This window comes from Papaver somniferum, chromosome 2 (genome assembly GCF_003573695.1).
Source record: "Papaver somniferum cultivar HN1 chromosome 2, ASM357369v1, whole genome shotgun sequence".
Taxonomy (NCBI): Eukaryota; Viridiplantae; Streptophyta; class Magnoliopsida; order Ranunculales; family Papaveraceae; genus Papaver; species Papaver somniferum.
Window position 1 is genome coordinate 108,684,572 of NC_039359.1, and position 24,194 is coordinate 108,708,765.

Consider the following 24,194-nt stretch of genomic DNA (forward strand, 5'->3'; position numbering starts at 1 on the left):
CTGTTCCTCACTAAGCATGGGACTTAATGTAGATGGTGGATTTTGGACAAGGGATAAAATCGTAAACCCATAATTATACGAAATTCTGATCCAGCAATCAGACGAGTATTGAGGCTCATGTCTCTCATCAAATCTCTGACTCAGAATACTTTCTCTCAGAGTATATGCAGATATGTAGTATCTAAGCTGAGGCAACGTCATATCTCATGAATACTGCGCAATTTCAGTAATTACTTCTATATAGAATCGCAAGATTAGACGGCTCATAGACAGCTTGCCTGCTAGTATAGAGCAATAACGTCTTCAGGAGGTAACAATGTTTTCCCTGACTAATATAGAAGGAATAAATGCTTCAACAAGCTCATATCACTCGATCCTTCCTGAATAATTAATACTCCTAGACGATCGTACTAGTATAGAGACATCAATTAATTATTCACTGAATCCTTGAAAAATATTCAATGTTTTTCATAATATTTCGTTACTTCAATTCATGGTTCTTCTCAGCAGAATTCCATGGGTTAGTAATAAATGTTCAACACACGGGCATCTGAGCTACCTTCGAGTAAGCCCCGACCAAAATGATGCAAGTGTACTTAACAATGATGCACTGACGAGCACATGAACGCACGAACGAGCATTTAAAAATACGACGGGACGATGAACCTATGCAAAAATAGGAAATAAAATAATAAATAATAAAATATAAATCAAGGCGGTGGGGGATTGGGCCCACCGGCCGACCGGTCGTGCCATGGCCAATTCCACACCTAATTGTATATTTTATCATATTTTTTACTATTTTCCTTGATCTCATGAAAATCCCTTCATTTGAACAAATATCCTTCGTTTTAAGGAAACTCCTCAGTTCCATGGTGTTTCCTTCGTATCAAAGAAATAATATAAAATTGGAAAAGGTGTCGTGGGACCGTGTCTACTAGCCGGCCGGCTATGTCCTAGTCACATCCGATCCCACACCTCATGATTCCTCATTATTTTATTATTATTTTTCTAATCTCATGAAAACTCCTTAATATCATGGTATTTCCTTCAAACCATGAAAAAATAATATAAAATTAGGAAAACTCGTGGGACCGGGCCCTAGACGGTCCCACATGCCATTTATTTTATTATTATGTTTATGTTTCCTTGATCCCATGAAATTCCTTGAATTCATGGTATTTCCTTCAAATTATGAAAATTCCTTCAAATCATGGAAATAATACATAAAATTAGGAAAAACTCACGGGACCGGGCCCTAATCGGCCGACCATGCTTAAGCCGGTCCCACACGCCCTTATTTTATTATTATATTATTATTTGTTTCCTTCATCTCATGGAAACTATTTCACTTCAAGGAAAATTCCTTTATTTCAACAAACTCTTTGGTTTCATGATATTTTTCATAAAATCATTAAAAATATAATAAAGTCAGGAAAAATGCTATGTGACCGGGCTCGTTGGCCGTCCGGCCATGCCTTAGCCGTAGCCGGTCCCACACTTCATGATTCCTTCATTTTATTATTATTTTTCCTTCATCTCGTGAAGTTTCCTCAGTTTGAGCAAAAATCCCTGATTTCTTCATATTTTCCCAAATGATTGCTCAAATGCACATCAGAAAATATCAAAATTCTCAGGACTGAGACATGAACACTTTGGTGATGTGAGCATATTACCTTGACCGACCAAGGTTGACTCTTTGGCTTGCAAGAGGCCAATCCCACATATTTTCATTATTTGACCTAATTTGTTCATATTAGGTCCAAACTCTTCCGAATCATTTTGGGACTTCATAAAATGATCGTCATTCGATCCTTGACCACCCAGGGTCCGGTTTCATGACCCCTTGGTCGGTCCCTCATCCTGTTATAATTAATTAGGTTTTATCACCTAAGGCTCAGACGAGCATTATTTTAATAAATTATTAAACCAACATTTAATCATTCTTTCTTCAATGTCTTCAAGGGAGTTTGATATTTTGCTTACTGGAGCATCTGAGCGCTACATGGTTGATTCATCATCCCATGTAGCCGGTCTCTCCTTCATTCCATGGTTAATTTTCAATAAACCATCAATTGATCGAACTAGGGTTTTGAGTCCAAGTTTCACAATCCCATATTCAAATGCTAATAATTTTACGTTGATCTCATGATCAACATTTTATTAATTATACTCGGTCCAGTCGCCAGTATCTTAATTTAATATTTTATCTGGTCACGCTACCAATTATTTATCAAACGAGCAATATTTGCTCAGGTAAGCAATATTTGCTCAAACCAAGGAATATTGGTTCAACTCTCAAAGTTTACTTGAGAATTATACCTCTGTCTCAACAGACATGTTCAATTCATGAGATTCAGAACATTTCCAAATCATGTTCAACTCAGCAATACATGGACTCATCGTCCCATGAAGTCATGAAGTCAGCAACTGACTAACTAAATACATGTTTGACTTACAGACTCCACAATCACGAGACATCAATCGTGTCACGTTGGGGGATATTAACTAGGGTTTTGGTCTAGCGGTCTACGGCACGTGTGTTCATACGCAGGATGAGAATGTGAGCAAATCGTGCAATCAGTTGAAGTAGTTAACAAAGTAGTGGATGGAAAATCGACCAAGTCTCCACACGTTGAGCAACTGGTTTTAACACACGATTTCCATTTCTCCACTCATTGATTCCATCAACTGTCACACTTCATGGGATCATGGTGTTTACAATTCTAGCAATATAAATAAGTCTCTGAATCATGATTGAAGGACAAGACAATCTTACGTCAAACAGACAACACGAGATTAACAACTCAACGTCTTGGCAAATTCAGTCATTCAGAACTTATCTTATTTTCAGAATACACAACACACCTACAATCTTCGATCATCATTGATCTCACATATTTCTCAGCTTCCCTCCTACAGATCGACCCATCCTCTCTTGTGACTGAATTTACTCTAGAACGGCCATTGTCTTGGTTTAGGCCGGAGTACTACAGATTGACCTCTCGAATTCAAGGCACTCCCTTCTTGTAGTACATCTGTGTGAGGTTTGATAGTTCGCTCGGTTCAAGGAGTTTCCTCCATACGGTCGTCTTCTCAATTCCGTAAAAACCAGCAAAACTCGTTTTGCCCCATCTACACAGAGGAGAGATGATGGAAATACTATACCAATGAGTAAGAACTTCATGGTGGATAACATATTTGTGGTGCCTTACAATCCTTGGCTTCTTCAGAAATACGATTGCCACATCAATATAGAAGTTTGTTCTAGTATCCAAAGTGTGAAGTATCTTTATAAGTACGTATACAAGGGCCCAGATTGTATTTCCTTTTGGGTGCAGCCAGTGCATCCAGAATCCGAGAATGACGAGGTAACACGTTATATCAATGCAAGATGGGTGTGTGCTCAAGAGGAAATATGGAGAATATACTGATTTGCGATGAATAAGATGTGTCCGTCGGTTCAACGATTGCAGTTGCATTTTCCCAAACAAAATAGTGTTATGTTATACGAGCATCAAACAGTCGATGGGGTCTTGGAAAATGAAAGGAATTCCAAAACCATGTTGACTGAGTATTACTTTACAAATGCATGTGATCCTATGGATAGGCAATGGTTGTGACGGGAGTTTCTTGAACACTACAAATGGGATAAAGCAATTATGAAATGGAGAGCAGAAGAACAAAACAGAGGGTCATTGGTAGGGTATATTTTGTACCCCCTATTGCAGCTGCAAGTTTTTTACTGAGGCTCATACTTATGCATGTTAGGAGTGCCACTTCGTACGAATATTTGTTGAAAGTTGACGGTAAAAGATATCAGACATTTAAAAGTACAGCCAAGGCACGAGGATTGTTGGAGAATGATAACAGTTTGAGGGCATCTATGGCCGAAGCAGCAACAAACAAGATGCCATCTGCTTTGAGAACTCTTTTTGGTAGTATACTGGTTTTATGCAACTCGGTGGACACTAGAAGGCTATGGGAGGAGTTCTTCAACGACATGGTTGAAGATTATTCAAGTTCAAGTGATACAAGCTCTGCATACTTGTCAAACCGTCTTCTTAGAGAGCTGGGTCAGATGCTTCATCAACATGGTAAGCGTCAAAAAGATTATGATTTCCAGCAATTGTAGGCATATTAGATGATAATTTACAGGTGGATGATTTGATCGAAGAGGAGGTATCTATTCCGGTTTCCGAAGAAGATACGATGAATGTGGACAAGTTGAATGAAGATCAGTCCAAGGCTTATAATGAAATTACGGGTGTCGTCCGAAGAAAAGAAAGCAGAATTTTCTTTGTTGATGGTCCAAGAGGTACCGGGAAGACTTTTCTCTATCGTGCTATTTTGTCGACCATTAGAAGAAATGGTGGCATTGCCATAGCAACAACTACATCTAGAGTTGCAGCTACTATGTTACCTGGTGGAAGAACTGCGCACTCGATATCCAAGCTTCCATTTACCCTAGCAACAATATCTACATGTGACATCGCTAAAAATAACAAGTTGGTTGATCTTCTACGTCAAGCTACTGTGATTATGTGGGATGAAACTACCATGGAACATCGGTATTCTATCGAGGCATTTTATACGACTATGAGAGATGTAACAGGCAACGAGTAGCCGTTTGGTGGTACAATTGTTATTATGAGAGGTGATTTCCGCCAGGTTCTTCCAGTTGTACCAAAAGCTTCAAGGGGGAAAATGGTTGATCCATGTCTTACTAGGTCGCCTCTGTGGAGACATGTATAGGTTCTTCATTTGAAGAAGAATTTGCGTGCAATGGGTGATACGTCTTATTCTGATTTCTTGATGCGAGTTGGTGATGGAAATGAACCTTCTTAGGAAAATGACATGATAAAGATGCCAGATGATATTGTGATACCCTGGACTGGTGAAGATTCAGTATCCCAACTGATCGATGCTGCCCTTCCCGACTTGGCAGATAATTCTGAGGATCAAGATTACTTGCTTAACCGGGCATTGATTACACCATTGATTGAGCATGTCGATAAGTTAAATGATCGAGTGGTTAGCATGTTTCTCGGAAAAGAGCATACGTATTATTCATTTGATTCTGTGGAAAATGATTCCCAAAACCTCTATCTTCAAGAACACTTGAACGGAATTTCCCCGAGTGGTTTACCTCCTCATGAGTTGAAACTGAATCTAGGAGCACCCATTATGTTACTGAGGAATGTTAGTGCCAAGAACGACTTATGCAATGGTACTAGGCTTATCGTAAAGATTTTTTTTCCAAATTGTATCGATGCAATGATCCTCGATGGCAATTCAGCGGGTAAAAGAGTTCCTCCATAACAAGGTAGTTAATATCGCGTATCGTTTTCGTATCGGCCGGGTCCGACACACCTATACAAAAAATAAAATCGGTTTTTATCGGTGATACATCCTTTAATATAGAATTTCAAATAATTATAAAACCATAATAAAAAATAATAAGAATCATACATATATCTCAAATTTCCAAAATACAAGGTGGTTTATTAGCCAACGTTGTGATTGTTATCCCATTATGCCTGTAAATCTTTTTTATTATCCTTCATATTTATCTTTTATATTTCTCTACTTTGCAATTGAAATATGGTTTCCATCTTATATCCTACCATATAATTATTATATTTTATATTATAAATATATTTTGGCTTTTTGCCTTCTTCAATTGACATTGTACTTGTCTGTAAAGACTAGATGCATTTGATGAAAAATTTATTCACGAAACCGATATTATCGGTGTACAAGTAAAACTGATATATCGGTCCGCACCGACCTGTACAACCGATAATATCATTCCGTCTTTGTATCGCTGATATTTTCGATACAGTATAGGTATTTTCTGATACCCGATAAAAACCTGTAATATCGGCATGTATAACCGATATTAACTACCTTGCTCCATAGGATGCCAGTGAGCCCACCAGAGAATCTTGAGATACCGTTTAAGATGATTCGCAAGAAATTCCCAGTATGTATGTGTTTTGCATTCACCATCAACAAAGCACAAGGACAAACAATTGAAAACACCGGTATTAATCTTCCTAAGCATGTCTTCATCCATGGACAGTTGTAGGATTTCAAGGGGTGTTTCCAGCAAGAACACTAAGGTGTTAATCAAGAAAGGAGGCATTGCTGATAAAGTTGGAACGTTTACCAAGAACGTTGTGTACAAGGAAGTTCTTACATCGTCTTAGCTTAGGTAAACAAAAATAAATATTGTAATGTCTTACGAATTGATGTTGTCCGCAAAGTTCTTAGTCGTTGTGTTTGCTTTTTACTTTATGTTTTTTTCTTTTCCTGTATTGTTTTAGTTCTGGTTTCATCTTACATTTTCTGTCTATTGTGTATGAATTTTTCAATCACTGAAATGTAACTTTATTCTAATTGACTACAAGAGATAGAATTATGAAACAATAACTTTTATTTTGGAGGATTTTCCGCCTTAGTATTATAGTTTGTTATCCCGTAAGTTTTGTGACGGAACGACAAGTTGGAAGGTGCATCGCACGTACGTATTTGCTAGTTATAATGAAGTAAATTACACTCGTACGTTAATCCGAATTACTTAACATTGGTCCTAATAGTCAATCCGTTTTATTACAGTAACTATGGTCAAGTAAATATCTTGTTGTCATATTGTCTCAACCTCGTCCATAGACAATCACACAAGGTATATGACTTAAGTTGTATCGTCTTGACTCTGTCCATATACGATCACTTAAGATATTGGACTTATAGGTTGATATTTAAAAGATTGTGGTGTATTTGGGTATCCTCGTCTTTTCAATTAGTACCAGAGCAGACAAACATTAAAGAGTATCAAATAACGTCTCAACGTCAGTCAATTTGCGAATTGAATGGCAAATAATTCGAGTAAATATGCTAGCTAAGTAAAATGCGAAAACAAAAAGGAATAAAGAAAACATTTTTCACCTGATACTTTGGCATGAATCTGGATTATTTAACTAACTCAGTAATAATAAAGAAATTTCTTCTCAATCAAAAATAATAAGAACAATCATTCGTTGCGATCAGAATGGTGAGTTTATGCTTTAGGAAAAAAGAAAAAAGAACGGTGAGTTCGATTGATTTTACATTCACTTCGCCTAGCATACCAAGCCGGAGTGGGAACCAAGAGGTGAGCTCTCCCTAGATCAGGATCCCACTCGTGGGGGGCCAAAAGTACCACTGCTGGAAGCCTGAAATATCCGCGGATGATAAGGCACGTCTGTTGTGTCCCGAGGTAGGTACACACACGTGCATCTAGACCACACAAAATCTACCCTTCTTCTCTCAGTCAGTGGTTCTCGATTCACCTTCTTCTTCTCTCTCTACACCATTTTCTTCCCCTCCAATCACAAACCCTAAAATGAGCTCAATTCAAATCCCAAATCCAAAGATAATTATAGCATTAATAAAGAATCTACATTTTACAGTTGTTTAGATCTTTAAACCATTCCCGTTCAGTAGCATGATATGGCGAGTACATCAGTATTATGCAAAAACGATGGAAGTGGCTGGGAAGTTGAAATGTCTGATGACTGTGAACTTATAAAAGATGAGATTCTAGATACTTTAAATCCATCTTCTAATGGAAATAATGACTACGATACGGTTGAATTGCCAATTGAAGCAACAGAATCCAATGTGGAACCGTGTATTGGAATGGAATTTGAAACATCGGAGGATGCTAGGGAGTTTTATGATAAGTATAGTGTTCGCATGGGTTTTACGATACGGAATACTCGCATACGTCGTTCGCACAAAGATAACTCGGTTATAGGTAGGGAATTTGTTTGCTCAAGAGAAGGTTTTCGTGCTAAAAAACATTTGAATAGAGAAAATAGAATTCTTCCGCCAAGGCCAATTACTAGAGAAGGATGCAATGCAATGTTGAGAGTTGCTGTGAAAAATGGAAGCAAATGGGTTGTTTCTGGTTTTGTTAAAGACCACAATCATGACTTAAATCCTACCAAAGTGCCCCCGAGGCGGTTCCATAGAAGTGTATTCAGTGAGGTATGTTTTGAATCCATTGCTATAGATATCTCTCATTTGGTAAAATTCTTTGTACTACAATAATTTTAGACAAGGGCAGTGCATATAGGTAAAATGTTGCCTACTTGATTTTGTAAAGAAACAAATGGAGCTGTAAAACTCAAACTTCACTGTATGACAACCTCTGTAAGACTAGTTGCCTTCAGAACCCACTTACATAACCAAATCCTTGAAACAAGGTGTCTGCTTGTTCGTTTGCACTATATTGTACAACCATGTGGCAATAACACTGTGTTTCCTTGCTGTTGTAGTTATGAGATTACTCCGTCATATATGCGGTAGCGTGAAACAATAAGTGAGGCTAGAATTTAATGCATCAAAATCAAAATAACCATAACTACTTTATCTATAAGTGCATGGCCCATTACTTTACCTGGTAATCTCTTTGGAACATGGTAGGGTTCAGAGATAACAGATTGCATTCAAATAACTTTCTTCAGTTTGTTTAGATAAGGGTCTCAGTGGTCAATATTATAAATCAGTTCTGCACAGATCACAGTATTAACTTCAGATCTCAACTTCTATTGTTATTGCCCCTGCTTCGCTCGCAACATCCTAGTCTGAGGAACTCGAATGTGTGGGAAATAGTATCATGTCCGTAACAAGTATGATAGGTCCAGTGTGGGATCAACTAACTTCCAAAGTCCACCTACACTCTCTTCAGCATTACACTAGGTAGTCGACACATACTCAAATCCCACAACCTCCACAGACTTCTAGCGTCGAATACAATGCTAATCTTCTTTATAGTTTTTCTTTGAAGTTGTATTTCTCATATAGTGTCATGCATTCTTATCATAATATTCTGTCTTTAGTGTGTTTTGGTGTTTGGCTCATGTTAAATATATATGTTTTCGCAGGATGAGAAGGATAAAAAGATCAGGGAATTGTCAACAGAATTGCAGCGTGAGAGAAGACGATGCGCATCTTATCAAGAACAGCTACGTCTGATTCTCAAAGATATTGAGGAACACACTCAGCACCTTTCATTAGCAGTTGAAAGCATGGTTACTAATGTGAGAGAACTAGAGTCCGATGAGTTAGATTGTTCACAAGGCAATAATCAGATAATAAAGTAGTACTTTCTGCTTTCAAAAGATAATTCAGTCAACTCATATATATCTCTAAAGTTGCACTGCATTCATTCTATTGGTCTGGCCTGAGTTATCTGGGATCATTATACTGGTCTAGCCCGAGTCATCTGAGATCACCTCGTGTACGGCCACGGTATCTGCAGACTGTAGCCTTTAAACTGTTCCCTGCATTGGATTGTAGAGTTTCTAGAAAATGATGACCAGCTGGGATTTACAAGTTGTAGAGTTTCTAGACCACCTCTCATGGGATTTTGTTAAATCCAAAGAGTCCTCTAACACCAAACAGATAGAGATTTCTGGCAGCCAAGGAGTACCCCATGTTGACATGGATAACAAGATAAAGCTCGTTGCTTTTACACTGATTAATGTTTAAAGTTTCTGACAAGAAGCTTAGCAAATGAGCGAGCAAACAAAAGTTGTGGCTTGATAGATTCCCTTTTTTCATTTTATTTTTCCTTTTTCTTGGCAAATTTACCCTAAGTAATAATTTACACCTCTAAATCATTAAAAGCAAAATAAAATCACACCTCTCAAGCCATATGTAACTCTCTAAAAAATCACAGGCTTAAACAACAAAACAAAAAAAATCTACTTTCTGAGTGAGATACTTTGCAAGGATCAATAGAGTTTTGAGTCTGACTAATTCTTTTCTACTCAAAGTAACAAATGTTGTATGATTTTGAACAGATTAGGAATGGGGGTAGACCCCCCTGCAAGGCACATGCTCTGCCAATGACATGCAAGTTAAGATATCATTACAGATCTGTGTTTCGAGAGAAGGATGGCAATGGCTGGCCAGCTTCTTGTGGCCGTAGGATTACTAATACACCGAACATCCCAAGCATTGGAAGAACTAAGAGCCACTTGAGTAGTTTGTAGTAATGCATGTGGAAGGTGAGAGAGAATTCGTCTGTAAAATGGAGTCCATTCTTGTCCACCATCTCAACCAGCACCGTCCCCATTGTTCGGACTGGCACGGTAGGAAGTTTGATTCGGTATGTTCCTGGACGATCATACACTTGGTTTTGTGTTATACGCCTCTCCCCTTGATAATTCCCAGGAACCCACAAGGTTGTCTGCATCATTTCGGTGGTTGTAAGCAATTTAAATATCAAAATGGGATCCATTCAAAAAAATAAAGTAATGTTGACATTGGTGCTTACTGTCACATTATAAGGTGCTTGAGACCCTGAAGGAAACCGGTACTTGTCTACTATTTCAATGTCCACCCAGAAATCTTTGCCTTCCTCGTCACGGAATGTTCTGGATGAATGTGAGACAGCAACCCCTTGCCGGTTGTGCCGGCTTGCAGCGTTGTTCCTTCCCTGGTTGGGGGATCTCCATGCCTGACAAATATATTTGCATATGAAGTGGCGGTACATCCATGTTTACATGGTTTATATAATTTTTTGCAAGTGTAAGTAACCGCAATACTTGATCATGATATACAACATAAGTATAATAACAAGTTTGCTTTGATAAGACTTTTATTTTCTCTGTTTCGCTTTCTAAATTACACAATAATTAATCCGCGAGTTAGAAAACTCAATCGGTCAGTATTATTCATGGTGTACTGGTGCTGGTGATTTAGGTGGTGGTGACAGCTATGATGATAGTTGTGAAGTGATAGAGGTGTCGGATGTGCCTGTGATTCAAGTAGTGATCTGATGATTGTTCAAAATAAAATCACACAGTGGCCTGGTGGTATGGTACTGGCGATGATGATGATGGTGATAATGCTTGTGTGGTGGTGTGCTGCTGCTGGCAATGAAGCAGGAAATGGAGGTAATCAAGTGATGTTGGCAAAGTTGGTTGGTGGGGGTGTGATGTGGTGATTTTGAGCCAGCGCTGGTCGTAATGATGGTAAAAATATTTTATAGAGTGGCAACCATGATGGCAGAAATCGTTGTAGGCATTCACTACCATAACTGATTTTTCTAGCGCTTACAAAATAAGACTAGATTATTAAAAAAAAAGCATATATAATGGATCAAATCTCAGCAAATTAAAGTTAACTACCTTGAGGGGATGATGTGGGGAAGGGGTTGAGAAGCAAAAGACATTCCCATTCATGGTTGAAACAACAAGATCCAGGTCATCCCCTCCATCAACATTGTCTGCTAAGACCATACTATATCTGTTGCATAGATTTACCATCAGGATATACTTTACGAAGGCAAGGAAACAATATTAGTACAGAACCAAAAGACGAAGGTAGCATGTCTTACGAAGTTTCGCCAATATCAACAACATCCGCACATGCTGTGGGTCCATCAATAAGATACAAATAGCCATCAAATGATGTTGTGACCATCGAGAGCCCCTTCTGTTTCTCACCGCGTTTACTTAGATCAACCAGAAGAACCTGATTCATTACTCTCCCATGAGTGCGATAAGGATACGGACGGACTTGTGATCCATCCTTGCCACTAAGAACATATATATTTCCCGATATTGTTGGAACTACAACATCGGTATGACCATCCCCATCGACGTCACCAACTGAAGGAGCCTGGTTAAAATCAACAAACTACATTACCAAACTGCGCCACTAACAAGGTTGCTTCTTTACATACATATGAATAAGATACAAAAATAAAGCAAAATTAGGATGTTCATACTACATAATGACTCTAATCAACAGTAAGGTAATGATATAAGATCTACACTGATAAAGGAGATAAACTGGCAGAGGAGATCACCTGTGGAACAAGGCTCTTCAGATGTACTTCCCAGATTTCTTTTCCTTGTGTGGTCCATGCAGCAACGTTTCCATGAGTATCTGCTGTTACCAGCTCAATTTTACCGTCATCATTAATATCTGCTGCAACTACAGATCCCTGAATTTCAGCCATCTCAAGGGGAAAATTTGGTCTCACTTTTCCTGCCAAATATGTGAAGCTCAAGTCATTAGGGAAACAAGCAATTTCTCTATATATAATGCAAATTTCAAACATCAAAAGGAGGTCTTTTGTGTTTCCTGGAATACCCAAGGGAACAACATATTATTTGTAAATTAAACTAATGATCTTCTATTACAATTTCAAACCCTAAAAGAGAAAACATTGTGATGGGCAACAAGAAATTTTCTAGAGGTTTCGACAACACAGCTTATCACTCCTGACGCTTATAGCTAATGCTTATTGGGTGAAAATTTGGAGAGCTGTGCAACATGGGCTTAAAGAGAGGGCATCGAGTCAAATAAGATATACAGGATGAGAGACAAAAGCAAACAAAGGAAAGTATATAATCCCATTACGAGCAGGTTATACTGCAAGAATGATACAACTCTGAGGAGTTGAGAGATTACCATGATGATCCAGGACATAAAACAAGCCAAATGAAGTCCCAACAAGAATGTCTAAATTCCCATCCCCATCTAAATCAGCTACGGTTGGCGAGGAGTATATATAAGCACGCCACTTTGATCCATCCGTACTTAAATCTAGTTGTGTTGTCCACTTAACTTGCTTGGTTTCAAGATTGAAAACTACAATAGCTCCTGCTACGTATTTTCCGATGTCTATACCACCCAATTCGGCTAAATGTTCTGGGTTGTCATAATACCTGTCAAGTTATGATGCAGGAAATTAATATAAGATATATGCTGAAAGGAAAAAGAAAAAAAAAAGGGCAAGTCGGACTCATGTTGCTAATAACACACAAAAACCAAAGACTGAAATAGGTCGCACAACTTGGATAACAAAAAAGGGCTGTTGTACTGCGACAATGTAAAAATGAAAATAGGGAAAGTGAGCTTTCAAATCTATAAACACAACAACAAACATAATCAACACAACTAGGTTTGTTTTTAATATCTCGTCTGAAAATTCTCCAGCTAATTGAAAACAAGTATATTCAACAGTCACAATTTTCAATAAATTCTGCACGACATATGCTTCAAACACTTGTTCAGGACAGATGTTTTTATTTGCTGAAAAGTAAAAGAACTCGGAACATTCTGGTATCTTATCCTCATGATCGGTAAGATAGATTTGTGACTAATAACCAGAAGTTAAAGTGTAGGTTTACTTTATAGCCAGGTTGTGGGTACAAATGGCACCGCCGATCAGCTTTTCTTGATGACCAACATACAATCAACAAACCTATCCTCTTTTATGTTCTTCTCCAACCCAGAAATACAAAAGGAATGCTACAGCTAACCAATGAAGAGTATGTCCAATTGGAGAGTGAATCTATGATGGAGCTCGGTCCTAACTCCCTGCCTCTCTGCCAAAATCCCTGGAGAGAGATTTTCCTATGGTTTTTTGGAGATTCTTCACTTTATTTTGTTAAGGATTTCATCTAGTAGCTCTTCCAGAATCCCTTCATGTTAAGAGTATTCAAGAATTGCCATGTCCTCGGGAGAAAAACTTAAATAATGAATTGTCTCTCTTGAGTTATGAAACTTAAAGGTCCATGTGCACTTTCACCAACCCAAGCATGCCATAGCAAATTTGCTTTTATATACTCTAAAATAGCTGAATATACCTCACACAAATAATACCAATACCAAATAATACACTACATTTTCTATTAGTATACGAAAATAATACCGTGTTTTGACCAAATCCATGAGAAATGAGTTTTTTCCAAGTAACTATTTGAACCCAAATGAGACATTCATAGATTCCATTGTATCAACTATTTGCACCAGTCAGCGATAAATGATGGCAGTCGGCAGATATCATTATCAAGTCGATATGGAAAATAGAAAGAATTGGGAACAAAGCAGAATAAGGTTAAGGAAGAAGATTTATAGAACAGACAACACACAGTTGATAGGAGGATGTCGCTAAAGAAAGGAACTCACTCATGGTCAAAAAAGTAAGAGACGGCAATAACCATTTCTGAAATCCCGTCATTGTCAATATCTGCTATGACCTGAGGATAGCCAGATAACCAAATTTTAGGAAACAGTAACATTATAATTTCCACAATAAACTCAGATAAGTTAATAGTAAAACAACAAACGCAAAAAATTGAACTTACTGGAGTAGAAAGTATGTGCGAGTCAATATTCACATAATCCTCCTCTTTCTCGTGCTTATCTTCTGTCCACTCCTCATCACCCCACATCGTTTCATCAACATAATCATCATAATCATAATTATACTCATCGGCTAGCTCTTCGTTATCACGGAATAACTCAAAAGATGTGTCAGCATCAGCTTCCAGACCTTCATCATTTTCCACAGTTGCAGCAACATCCTCTGTGTTGGTATTAGTAGTAGAATCGGATCCAGTGCCCTGTGTTGCGGTTGAATCATGATCTTCAAGGAGACGCCTCCCCGAGCTTGTTGTGTTATCCGCTTTGACAGCCTCTGCAGCCGCCATTACATCTTCAGTGGAATTGTGCTTATCAGTTGGCAACTTAATGATTTCTTCTGGATGATTAGCATTCGACTTTACTGCATTGTTTGGTATGGAGGTGTTCATTGATGAGCCAGGGTTCCCATTGTTCGATAAAGAAGCTGAATCACTTGAATTAGCAGTAATTCCACTTGTATCTACACGAAAAGAAAAGAAAAGAAAAAGGACCATGTGCTCAAATTATAAGACACTACTACAGAATATAGTTCATATGAAGAAAAGCAGTCTTCATTAAACACTTCTTGGCAAGGAGAAATCCTAAAGGATATATTGTGCACTATGTGTTTTACTTTTTAGCAACTCTTCCATAATTGAACATGTCAAGTGGGTACGACCATCCCTAGTTTTTGACGGGGTTAACAAAAAGGAAGATTTAAAAAGCTTCCATAGCCCATTGTTATTTACTGGTGGGAATAAGACCACAGACAACTTTCTTTTCACCAAATTGAGTAACACAAGGAGAGGGAATTGCGGAAACAGAATCCCAACCGGTTGCATGGGTACAAGGTGTTGAGAAAGCTCCGAGTCTCCGACATCTATCACTTGGCATCAGCATTGCGAGCCTTGAATGCAGCCAGAGACAGACCACCCAGGTCACAACCAATAACTATCAACAAAAAGCAGAGAAATACATCTGTGGGTCTTCACCAAGTTTGGCAACAGGTGTGCAATATGTTAACTCCCGATAATGATTCAAGGGGTCCTTTTCATGGCCAGAACTTTCTTTTGTTTTGAGGTTTATTTTTCCTAATATTTTCTATAAGATCATAAATAGGCTATTAGAGTTTCCTGTTAAATGAGTTTCAACAATTACAAAAATGTGCTGCCTCCCTGAGATTGTTTTTCAGTGAAGGAGAAAACCTAGAACTTTTATTTCTTTGTACTCTACCAGAGTTTCAAGATTAAAACACATCAAATTCACACTGCAAAGCTATTTAGATGTAAACGAACTTAAAACCGCGTTATGAAAGAGCTTACGGTTCATTGAATTCATCTCAGCAGCCTCCTTGATAAGTAGCTCATCTTGGACATCTGGATGAGAACGGTCTACTGGGTCTGGATGCAATCCAACATGCCAGTCTTTACGAACTCTTAATCGAGGAATCTCCAACTTATCTGACATCAAGTACCCTGAGGTCCTACAAGAATAGTTACGGTATACTAATCAGTCCAAATTGGGAAGTTTTGGAGTATAACTGCCAAAACAAAAATTCTTGTTAACTTGGCAACTACCAGTGAGAATCAATACCTGAAAAAGAGCACTTCTCCGTTGTAGGTAGCTAAGGCTATTTCTCTCACTCCATCCTTGTCAATATCATATAATAGAGGACTGGAATGCACATTTGATTGGTGAAAGGCAGGCCAGCCTGAGACATGAACCTTTAATGTCACTCAGCATTAAATGAAACATGGTATCTCACGATATTTGAGTATGGTTGAAATAACAATCTTGATTGAACAAATACTTTGTTCCTTATTGCTAGGTTCAAATATGGCTACAAACATCTAAAAGAAAGCAATACACAACATTACCTGCCATTTTATCTCCATCAGAACCTTCTAACACTTCCAAGTAATGAACAAAAGATGGCACCACTATATCGAGCTTCCCATCACTGTAATTCCAAAGCTATTAACTTCACACTTCAATGCATCACAAAACCTTTTAATACACACAGACTTAAACCTTTCTTCTATTTCTACATTAATATCAGTTTATTCGAAAGAATTCATACCCGTTTATATCGGAGATCAAAGGGGCTGCATATATGCTGGAGGAAACTTCAGTCTTCCATCTCAATTCCAAATTCCTTGGGCATTGAGTGTTCAAAAGTGCATCCTCATCTCTACATAAGTGAAAAATAAACAACACTAAGTAAAAAGTCATACATTCACATGAACTCTGTAGAACCCAAACCAATAATAAACCCTAAAATTCAGTAAGAACGACATAGAGTGCGAAATTAAGCAGTAGAGATTGACATTACATGTTAGGGTAAGCTAGGGCATCATCAGTGGCTTCACGTTCTCGAAACTTATTTTTAGTTGTTTGTTCTTCTGATTGGGATTCAGAAACAGCTTCGATCAAATTGAATTGAAGAAGTGCGAGGACAATCAAAAAGAAGAAGAGTTTCTTCATTTCATCAGATCTCTTCTTCTCTACTCTTAGTACGAAGTCAGCTGATAAAGCTTGATGATTTTGCCCTAAGTGCGGTTTGATCCAAAAGTCTATGAGCTATGTATTCATAACTGGTATATGCGAAAGATTTTAGATACTGTCCTGAAGATTAGTAAAAAAACTTAAAAAATAGAAGACCATGACATGAATCAAGTGGAAAGGTTATAAATACCCTCACTATTGGTGGGTCTTGCACTAAGCCACTAACACCCTCAAGGGGTAAAAATAAGTCCAAAACAAAATCATATTTTGTTCACTTCCTGTTTTACCCGGCTAAATTGGGCCTAGTACACTTAATTGGGCCTATCAAATTTTCCTTCCCACTCCACCAAATTGCTATGGGCAACCAAATTTCTCAAGAATTCTAATTTATCCCCACATTAATTCCTAAAACAATCTCATATAAATACTAATTTTTTCATTTTCGGTAAATCCAAAAACATAAAAAAAACCTAAACCTAAAAAAATTTCTATTTGCATCATAATCTTTCAAAATTCTCAAAACCCTAATCAATTTTTTTTTCATCCTCTTCTCCGACGATCTTCGATCCAACCAAGAAAAAGGTAAATCTCCATCAACCCATTCTATGATTTGCGTTTCTTCATTGATTTACATTTTTAATTTTCGATTTTCGAAAATCAAAATCTCTGATTACCCCCAGAATCGGTTTATGTTGACATGTCGAATAAACCGATTCTGGTTTTTGGTTTCCGCCATGAAGAGCATGCATAGTTATCGGTTTATATGATGATTAACATCAACCGATTTTAAGATTAGAAGCGAAAGATGAAAATACATCACCCAGAATCGGTTTATAAGTGTTTTAGAATAATCTGATTCTTTGTACATTTTTTTCTTTTAATTATGCGATCCCATAATCGGGTTTTATGTGCTTGTTAATTTACCGATTATGACTGTCTCTTCAGATTCCTTTTCATAATCGGTTTCATGTATGTATCACAAAAACCGATTACTAATGTTTGACACTTCTGTATGTTATTGTAGTCAGAATCGGATTACATATGTTTAATTATGTACCGATTATTAACTAGTTTTTTTTTTTGTTTTATGTAGATATGGACTTTAGACACCTAGCATTTTACTCTCGAGAGCTCACCTTGGAGGACATTCTTAGGAAACCACAACGAGTGCCAGAAAAAAGCCTCTATAAGTTTGCTTATGGGCGTGAGACCCATCTTGAACAAGCTCTCGCATTGGTTAACAAGCTGGCACTGGAGGAGCTTCATGAGGTCATGAGGTTCACTAGGATGAGGAGAAATGTGATTTCAGCTGAGAGGGCTCTCATGGAGAAATGGAAGGTATGTGGGAAGAAATGGCTCAATTTTAAGCCATGGCTGAAGCAGAAGCTACTGCTCCTGATGGTGGTGCTGCTATTGATGGTGGGCATGTTGATGCTGATGCTAGTCCTGCAAATGCTCCCGGTGTTGCTGCTGGTGCTCCAGCTCTTTAAATTTTAAATTTTAAGTTTTAGATATTAAAATTTTAAGTTTATAAGACTTGTGGTTGTTTTAAGTTATTAACACTCTTTTAGGATGGGTGAGGTATCTATTTTGGATGATCTTTGTGTTGAACTTAATCCACTTAAAGTTTTAATTATAATTATGTGTTGTTGCTCAATGATTCTAGCATGACATACCAACAATCGGGGCTACTCGATATGTCAACATAAACCGATTGTCTAGGTTCCATAAAGGAATTGGTTTATGTGTGTGGTAAGTATAATCTAATTCGTCATGCCTTAGAAATGCTACTTTTCATGTATGTTTTTCAAGCTACAATCGGATCACATATGCATATATATAAACCGATTACTAACGGTGAAAATTTAAATTTTCCACATGTCTATAATCGGTTTATATTGGTCACAAAAAAGACCGATTCCTGCTGGCATAAAAATATAATCGGATTTTACAGACCTTCGAGAAGACCGATTATTGCACATTTTCCAAAAAAAAGTAGTCGTTAGGGACTTATTTTCTATATAAAGACCTCATCCTTGGACCCCATTTGCCCCAAAATTGCTCAATCTATTCCCTCTCACTCCATATACTCCACAACTACTCATTTCATACCTCCATAATGGCATCATTTGATTCAGATGAAGATTTGGCAATCACCAAAGCTTGATACGCGGAAACTCGAGTTAAAAGGCAATCCTCTGTAAGGGTGGATATCGAAACCTTTTGGGCTAGGGTATACAATAAATATAGGCAATAGTTTGGGAATCCTAATGAAAGAAGTGTTCAACAAATTCATTATAGGCACCTAGTCATCGAAAATGCGATACTTGCTTATTTAGCTATCCAAAAACCGATTTTCAACGCTACCCACTTTAACTTGTCCATTGAACAATTTGTAAGTATTTTTGTGGTTTATTTTACGTGATCCATGTTGTTTGATCTTCCTACTAAACACCACTAACAAATTAAGTTTTTGTTTTGTTTTTGTAGCATGAAGTCGTCAAAGCGCGCTACTTGGAGGAAAAGGGGGAAGCATTCGCATTCGATGCAAGCTATCAATTCATGGTATCCAAAATCCCGGAGTATGCCCCGGAGATGATGTAGGGTGTATCGTCGTCGGATTCCTCCAACGAAGATTGATGGTTTTAGAAGTTTTTGTGTAGGTTGTGTGGGTAGATCTCTATGTAAACCATAACGAGACTATAACTCGTCCACTAGGGTCTCCTAGGGGTTTAAAGCTTGATGCATGTGCTAAATGTATCCTATAATAATGAAATGAATGAAAAAAAATCTTACGAAAGATAAAAATCGGTTTATATATGTCAAGTAAAACCCCGTTTCCTACAATCGGATTATACAGATGCCAACGTCAACCGATTGTTGAAGTCTTCTGTTAATTTTGGAACATCAACCCAGAATCGGTTTATAAGTGCATTAAGGTAAACTGATTGTGGGTATTGTTTACAAGAAAAAAAAAATTAAGTTGTTTGATGTTTTGGAGAACTCTTTAGCATTAGTTGATCTCGCATCTAAAACATAATTAACACCTAATACGATTAATTAGTGCTAATTAAACAGCGGTAAATTAGGTACTTAAGTAATTGTTGGATAAGGGGTGGTGTGAAAGTTATTTCTAATGACCTTTTTTGTCATCTAGTAGTAGGGCCAAATTAAGTGTAGTAGGCCCCAATTTAGCAAGGCTGTTTTAACCTCTTTCGTCTTTTATTTCTTTCTTTTTTGAAAAATGGCAAATTTCATTATAGAAGCATTCAGTCATAAAGGCATGACTAAACATAGGAAAAAAAACATGGCTTAAAATCTCATGTCAAAACAGCATCCCAATTACAGATGATTGTACTTAAAGAAAAGTGCTAAAAAATCTTAGTACATCTACACCAGTTGTAACTGGCACATTTGACAACAATGATTAACTGGTTAACCCCTCTTCTTCTATTCCCATATAGAATGTTATTGCGCTCAGTCAAAATATTCCACCATATTGCGAAAGGTAATAAACCCCATAATTTCTTGTGCATAGCTTTCCCTCTCTTAGCAGGCCACTCCCACAATGTAAATATGACAGAGTCAGAGAATACCCAACCAAATCCAAAACTGTTAAGGAAATGGTTCCAAAGTTTTGTAGTTTCAATGCAATGCAGGAAAACATGATGGTTAGTTTCCCGTGCCACATTGCAGAAAAGACAAGTACTGGTATTGGATCTACCAGTTCTATGAAGAAAGTCCAGCGTTGGTGCACCTCTATAACAAATGGTCCAAACAAAAAATGAAACCTTCATTGGAACTTTAGGATTCCACATCTGCTTATGAGAAAAGGAAAAAAAAACATCCACATCCAAAAATTTATAGCAGTTACTCACTGTGAAATCTCCACTCTCAGCAATCCATTTTCTCTGATCATCACCCCTTGAACTGCCAGTAAACTGAGAAGGGTCACCCAACTCCTGCAACATAAGAACTACCTCTCCTAATTCAGAAGCATTTAAATTCCTTGAAAAATCCAAGTTCCAAGCTGCTTCATCTGAAATGCAATCCTTAATAGTTGAATGTTTATTTCCAGAGAGCTTGTAAAGTGAGTTATAACAGACTTTCAGTGGATAATCACCCTTCCACTTATCTTCCCAAAAAAGAATTATGTCACCTGAAGCCACCGTCAAAGAAGTATTCTGTAATAATCTTTAGCTTTTAAAATACCAGCCCATAAGCTACTTCTAATAGCCAAATTGGAGTTCTTGGGAAATAAATCCTCCAAATCACCACCAAACTTTTGTTGAACAATTTGTATCCACAAAGCTTTATTTCCATAGTCATATCCCCCAATGCACTTACAATGTAGATCTTTACTGACAAGCTTCAGCTTTTTAACATCAATACCACCTCTCTTATTGGAAATTACTTCTCTTATCCATTTAACCCAACTTCTCTTCTTTGATTTTGTCGTAGAACCCCAAATAACGTCTCTCGTAATCTTTTTTATTTCTTTCATGACTGAATCAAGCATTTGAAACAAAGAAAGATAGTAAACTGGTAAACTAGATAAAATATTGTTTGGCCTTTTGAGAGATACACATTCCAAGTTGAGAGTTTCTGATGAATTTTCTGAACTATGATCTCCCACATTGCTTTACATTTGGAGTTACTTCCCAGAGGAATGCCCACCACTGTGATCAGTCTCAATTCCAACAATTGTACTCTTTCTGAAGTTAACTTTGAGGCCAGAATCAACTCAAAATAGAATAGAATATTCTTCAGATTAGAAGCTTGATCAGGAGTATCATCGAAGAAGATAATCAGATAATATGCAAATTGAAGATGTTGTACTGCAGTTCCATTTGAAGAGACCTTGAATCCAGATGAAGCAGCTTTCTTAATCATTAAAAAGAGAATTTCAGCAACTATAATAAATAGAAAAGGAAAAATGGGATCACCCTGCCTGATTTCTTTTTGGGATTTAAAAAGAGAAGTAGCTTCACCATTTAAAAGAATTGAAAATCTTGCATATGATATGCATCATTTTATCCAGCTCCTCCAAATATGAGCAAAACCAAATTTCTCCAAAGCAATGTCAACACAGCCCCAATTGATATTATCAAATGATTTCTCAAAATCTACTTTCCAAACAATACCAGGTTTATTCTTTCTTTTCCTATAGTCAGTCAGCTCAGCTGCAACAAGAATTCCGTCATTTATCTGTCTCTCACGTATAAAAGCCCCTTGAAAATCAGAAATTATTGAAGGCATGACCAATTTCATTCTTTGAGCTAACAATTTAGAAATTATCTTATAGACTCCTCCAGTTAAACTGATTGGCCTGAAGTTATGTAGAGAAACAACTCCACTGTACTTTGGAATCAGCTTCAAACTGGTGCAGTTTAATCTCCAATCCAGTGAAGAAGTGGATTCAAATTCTTTGACAACCTTCATAAGATCATATTTTATCACCTCCCAAGTACACTTGAAAAATCCATAGTGAATCCATCTGGACCTGGAGCTTTATTAGTTCCAAAATGCCAGATGACATTCTTGACTTCCTCTTTAGTGAAAGGCTTCTCAAGAAGAATTTTGTCTTCTACAGAAATAGGTGGCATTTGTAACTCATCAAATCTTGGTCTAACTGGGAATTGCTCAGAAAATAGGTTGGAGTAAAAATTAACAGCTTCATCTGAAATCTTTGATTTATCATAAGACAGATCCCCATCAATTCCTAAGCAATTGATGTTATTCAGCTTATACTTATAAGAAGCAAGCTGATGAAGATACTTAGTATTTCTTTCAGCATCTTTAGACCACTTATCCTTAGCTCTTTGACCCCATTTTCTAGCTAGGTTTAGAGAAACATAAGCATGTTTAGTTTTAGCTCTTTCCCTCTGGATAATGTCATCAGTATGTAAAATGGCAAATTCTTCCATACAATCAATATCATCAATCTCTTTTTCTAGATCTTCCATCTGAATTTGAAGGTCACCTAAAGATTTTCTACAAGGTTTAATAAAAGCCTTTAAGCCTTGTAATTTCTTAGCAAAAACATAACTTGGTCTTCCTGTAAAAACTAAGCTAGTCCACCACTGTTTCATATTATCCAAAAAGGAAGGATGAAACAAAAAATAATTATCAAGCCTGAAAGGAGAAACAGTTTATATAGCAGAATTACAGTTCAGCATAATTGGACTGTGATCAGATATAGGCCTTTTGAGTCTTACTCGCATTAAGGAAGGACAATGATCTTGAAATTCAGCATTAACCAGGAATCTATCCAGTGTAATCAAAAGAGGATGCTGCTAAGAGTTAGTCCAAGTAAACTTACCTCCATTTAGTGGAAAATCAATGAGAGAATGTTGTCTAACAAATTTCTTAAAAAAAATTCTAGAAGCAACACAACCTCCGGGTTTGTTTCTTTCCGATTGAAACAAAATAACATTTAAATCACCTCCCAGTAACCATGGCTCATCAAAAAGAATTCTAATATTATTTAACTCTGCCCAAAAATGTCTGTAATAACCATTATCTGAAGCACCATATACTGAAGTAAAAGCCCACCTGAAATCATCAGCCACATTCCTGAATTTTATTTTAATAGAGAATACCCCTAACAGATTATCCTCCATTTCCATCACTCCATCTTTCCACATAACAATAATGCTGCCAAAAGCTCCATTAATACCACATGAAGGAACATGGATATATTTGCAACCATTATTACTCCAAACAGATCTAATGAGAGCTTCATCCACCAATTCCTTCTTAGATTCTTGAATTGAATAGATGGTGATGTTATTTCTCCTGATAGCGTTTCTAATTGCAATTACCTTGGCTTCTTGTCCCAAATCCCTAATATTCCAAGACATGATTTTATGATCCATTAAAATCTTGAGAAACCCTTGAAATAGAAATTGGATTAAAACCATCTAAATCATAAGACTCAAATTATGCAGCATTAGAAAGAGCCTCAATACATTCATTTTTTGTAGATACCACAATTGACTCAGGAGTTTCTATATTTATGATCGCTGACAAATTCCTGATCACCAAACTTTCACATATTTCAACTATTTTCGGATGATCACATGAATCCCCCATCAGTCTACTAAAATAAATGTGCGACTTGATCTTTGGATTAATCGCCTTAGCAGTAGTAGAAATAGTTGGTTGTTGGAAGCTTGTTTTTGAAATCTCCAACGGTCTAGTTTTTGAATTACTGGAATTAAAATTTTGAACCAATGGCCTCTGTTGATTTGAGACAAACGGAGGAGATTTCGAGATAGAGGCTGAGTCAGACTTATTTGAATCATGAACTGGCGTAGGAACAATAAGTGAGTCCGAGTTACTCAAACCATTATTTCTCCTTACACGGTTCATAGAACGATTCGAATAATTTGTAACCGAGTTCAAATCCGAGTCCAAAGAATCACGGGCAGGAGTTAGATTCAAAAATTTAGGGTCGGATCCCGGTTCCTTAGATGGATCCTGCAGAACCC

At 37.3% G+C, this 24,194-nt stretch overlaps 3 protein-coding genes across 3 annotated transcripts; 2 read left to right on the forward strand and 1 right to left on the reverse strand.

The window, feature by feature from the left end:
- The first annotated feature begins 4,866 nt into the window (after positions 1-4,866).
- LOC113351743 lies at positions 4,867-5,322 on the forward strand. Its single transcript, XM_026595679.1, has one exon. It carries the CDS (start codon positions 4,867-4,869, stop codon positions 5,320-5,322), a length of 456 nt encoding a protein of 151 aa, XP_026451464.1.
- A 1,943-nt stretch (positions 5,323-7,265) lies between these two features.
- Positions 7,266-9,564, forward strand: LOC113348758 (protein FAR1-RELATED SEQUENCE 5-like). The gene is made up of 2 exons (XM_026592617.1): positions 7,266-8,034; positions 8,934-9,564. Exons 1-2 carry the CDS (start codon positions 7,495-7,497, stop codon positions 9,150-9,152), a joined length of 759 nt encoding a protein of 252 aa, XP_026448402.1. The 5' UTR covers positions 7,266-7,494; the 3' UTR covers positions 9,153-9,564.
- Positions 9,565-9,732: 168 nt separating this feature from the next.
- On the reverse strand, positions 9,733-16,828 carry LOC113348757 (protein DEFECTIVE IN EXINE FORMATION 1-like). Its single transcript, XM_026592616.1, has 13 exons — positions 16,529-16,828; positions 16,277-16,387; positions 16,074-16,156; positions 15,790-15,907; positions 15,519-15,679; positions 14,160-14,677; positions 13,981-14,051; positions 12,478-12,734; positions 11,870-12,051; positions 11,396-11,679; positions 11,187-11,304; positions 10,331-10,513; positions 9,733-10,243 (listed from the first exon to the last, which is right to left on the reverse strand). The coding sequence occupies exons 1-13, from the start codon at positions 16,678-16,680 to the stop codon at positions 9,923-9,925; spliced, it is 2,559 nt and encodes an 852-aa protein (XP_026448401.1). The 5' UTR covers positions 16,681-16,828; the 3' UTR covers positions 9,733-9,922.
- Between the last annotated feature and the right edge of the window lie 7,366 nt (positions 16,829-24,194).

Bases quoted from the DNA above. Each gene is read 5' to 3' on its own strand.
- LOC113348758 (XM_026592617.1), top strand. From the start codon at position 7,495: ATGGCGAGTACATCAGTATTATGCAAAAACGATGGAAGTGGCTGGGAA. The intron at 8,035-8,933 runs GTATGTTTTGAA...ATGTTTTCGCAG, and splicing joins ATAGAAGTGTATTCAGTGAG to GATGAGAAGGATAAAAAGAT.
- LOC113351743 (XM_026595679.1), top strand. From the start codon at position 4,867: ATGCCAGATGATATTGTGATACCCTGGACTGGTGAAGATTCAGTATCC.
- LOC113348757 (XM_026592616.1), bottom strand. From the start codon at position 16,680: ATGAAGAAACTCTTCTTCTTTTTGATTGTCCTCGCACTTCTTCAATTC. The intron at 14,052-14,159 runs GTAAGTTCAATT...GGCTATCCTCAG, and splicing joins CGCACATACTTTCTACTCCA to GTCATAGCAGATATTGACAA. The intron at 12,052-12,477 runs GTAATCTCTCAA...CATATTTGGCAG, and splicing joins TTATGTCCTGGATCATCATG to GAAAAGTGAGACCAAATTTT.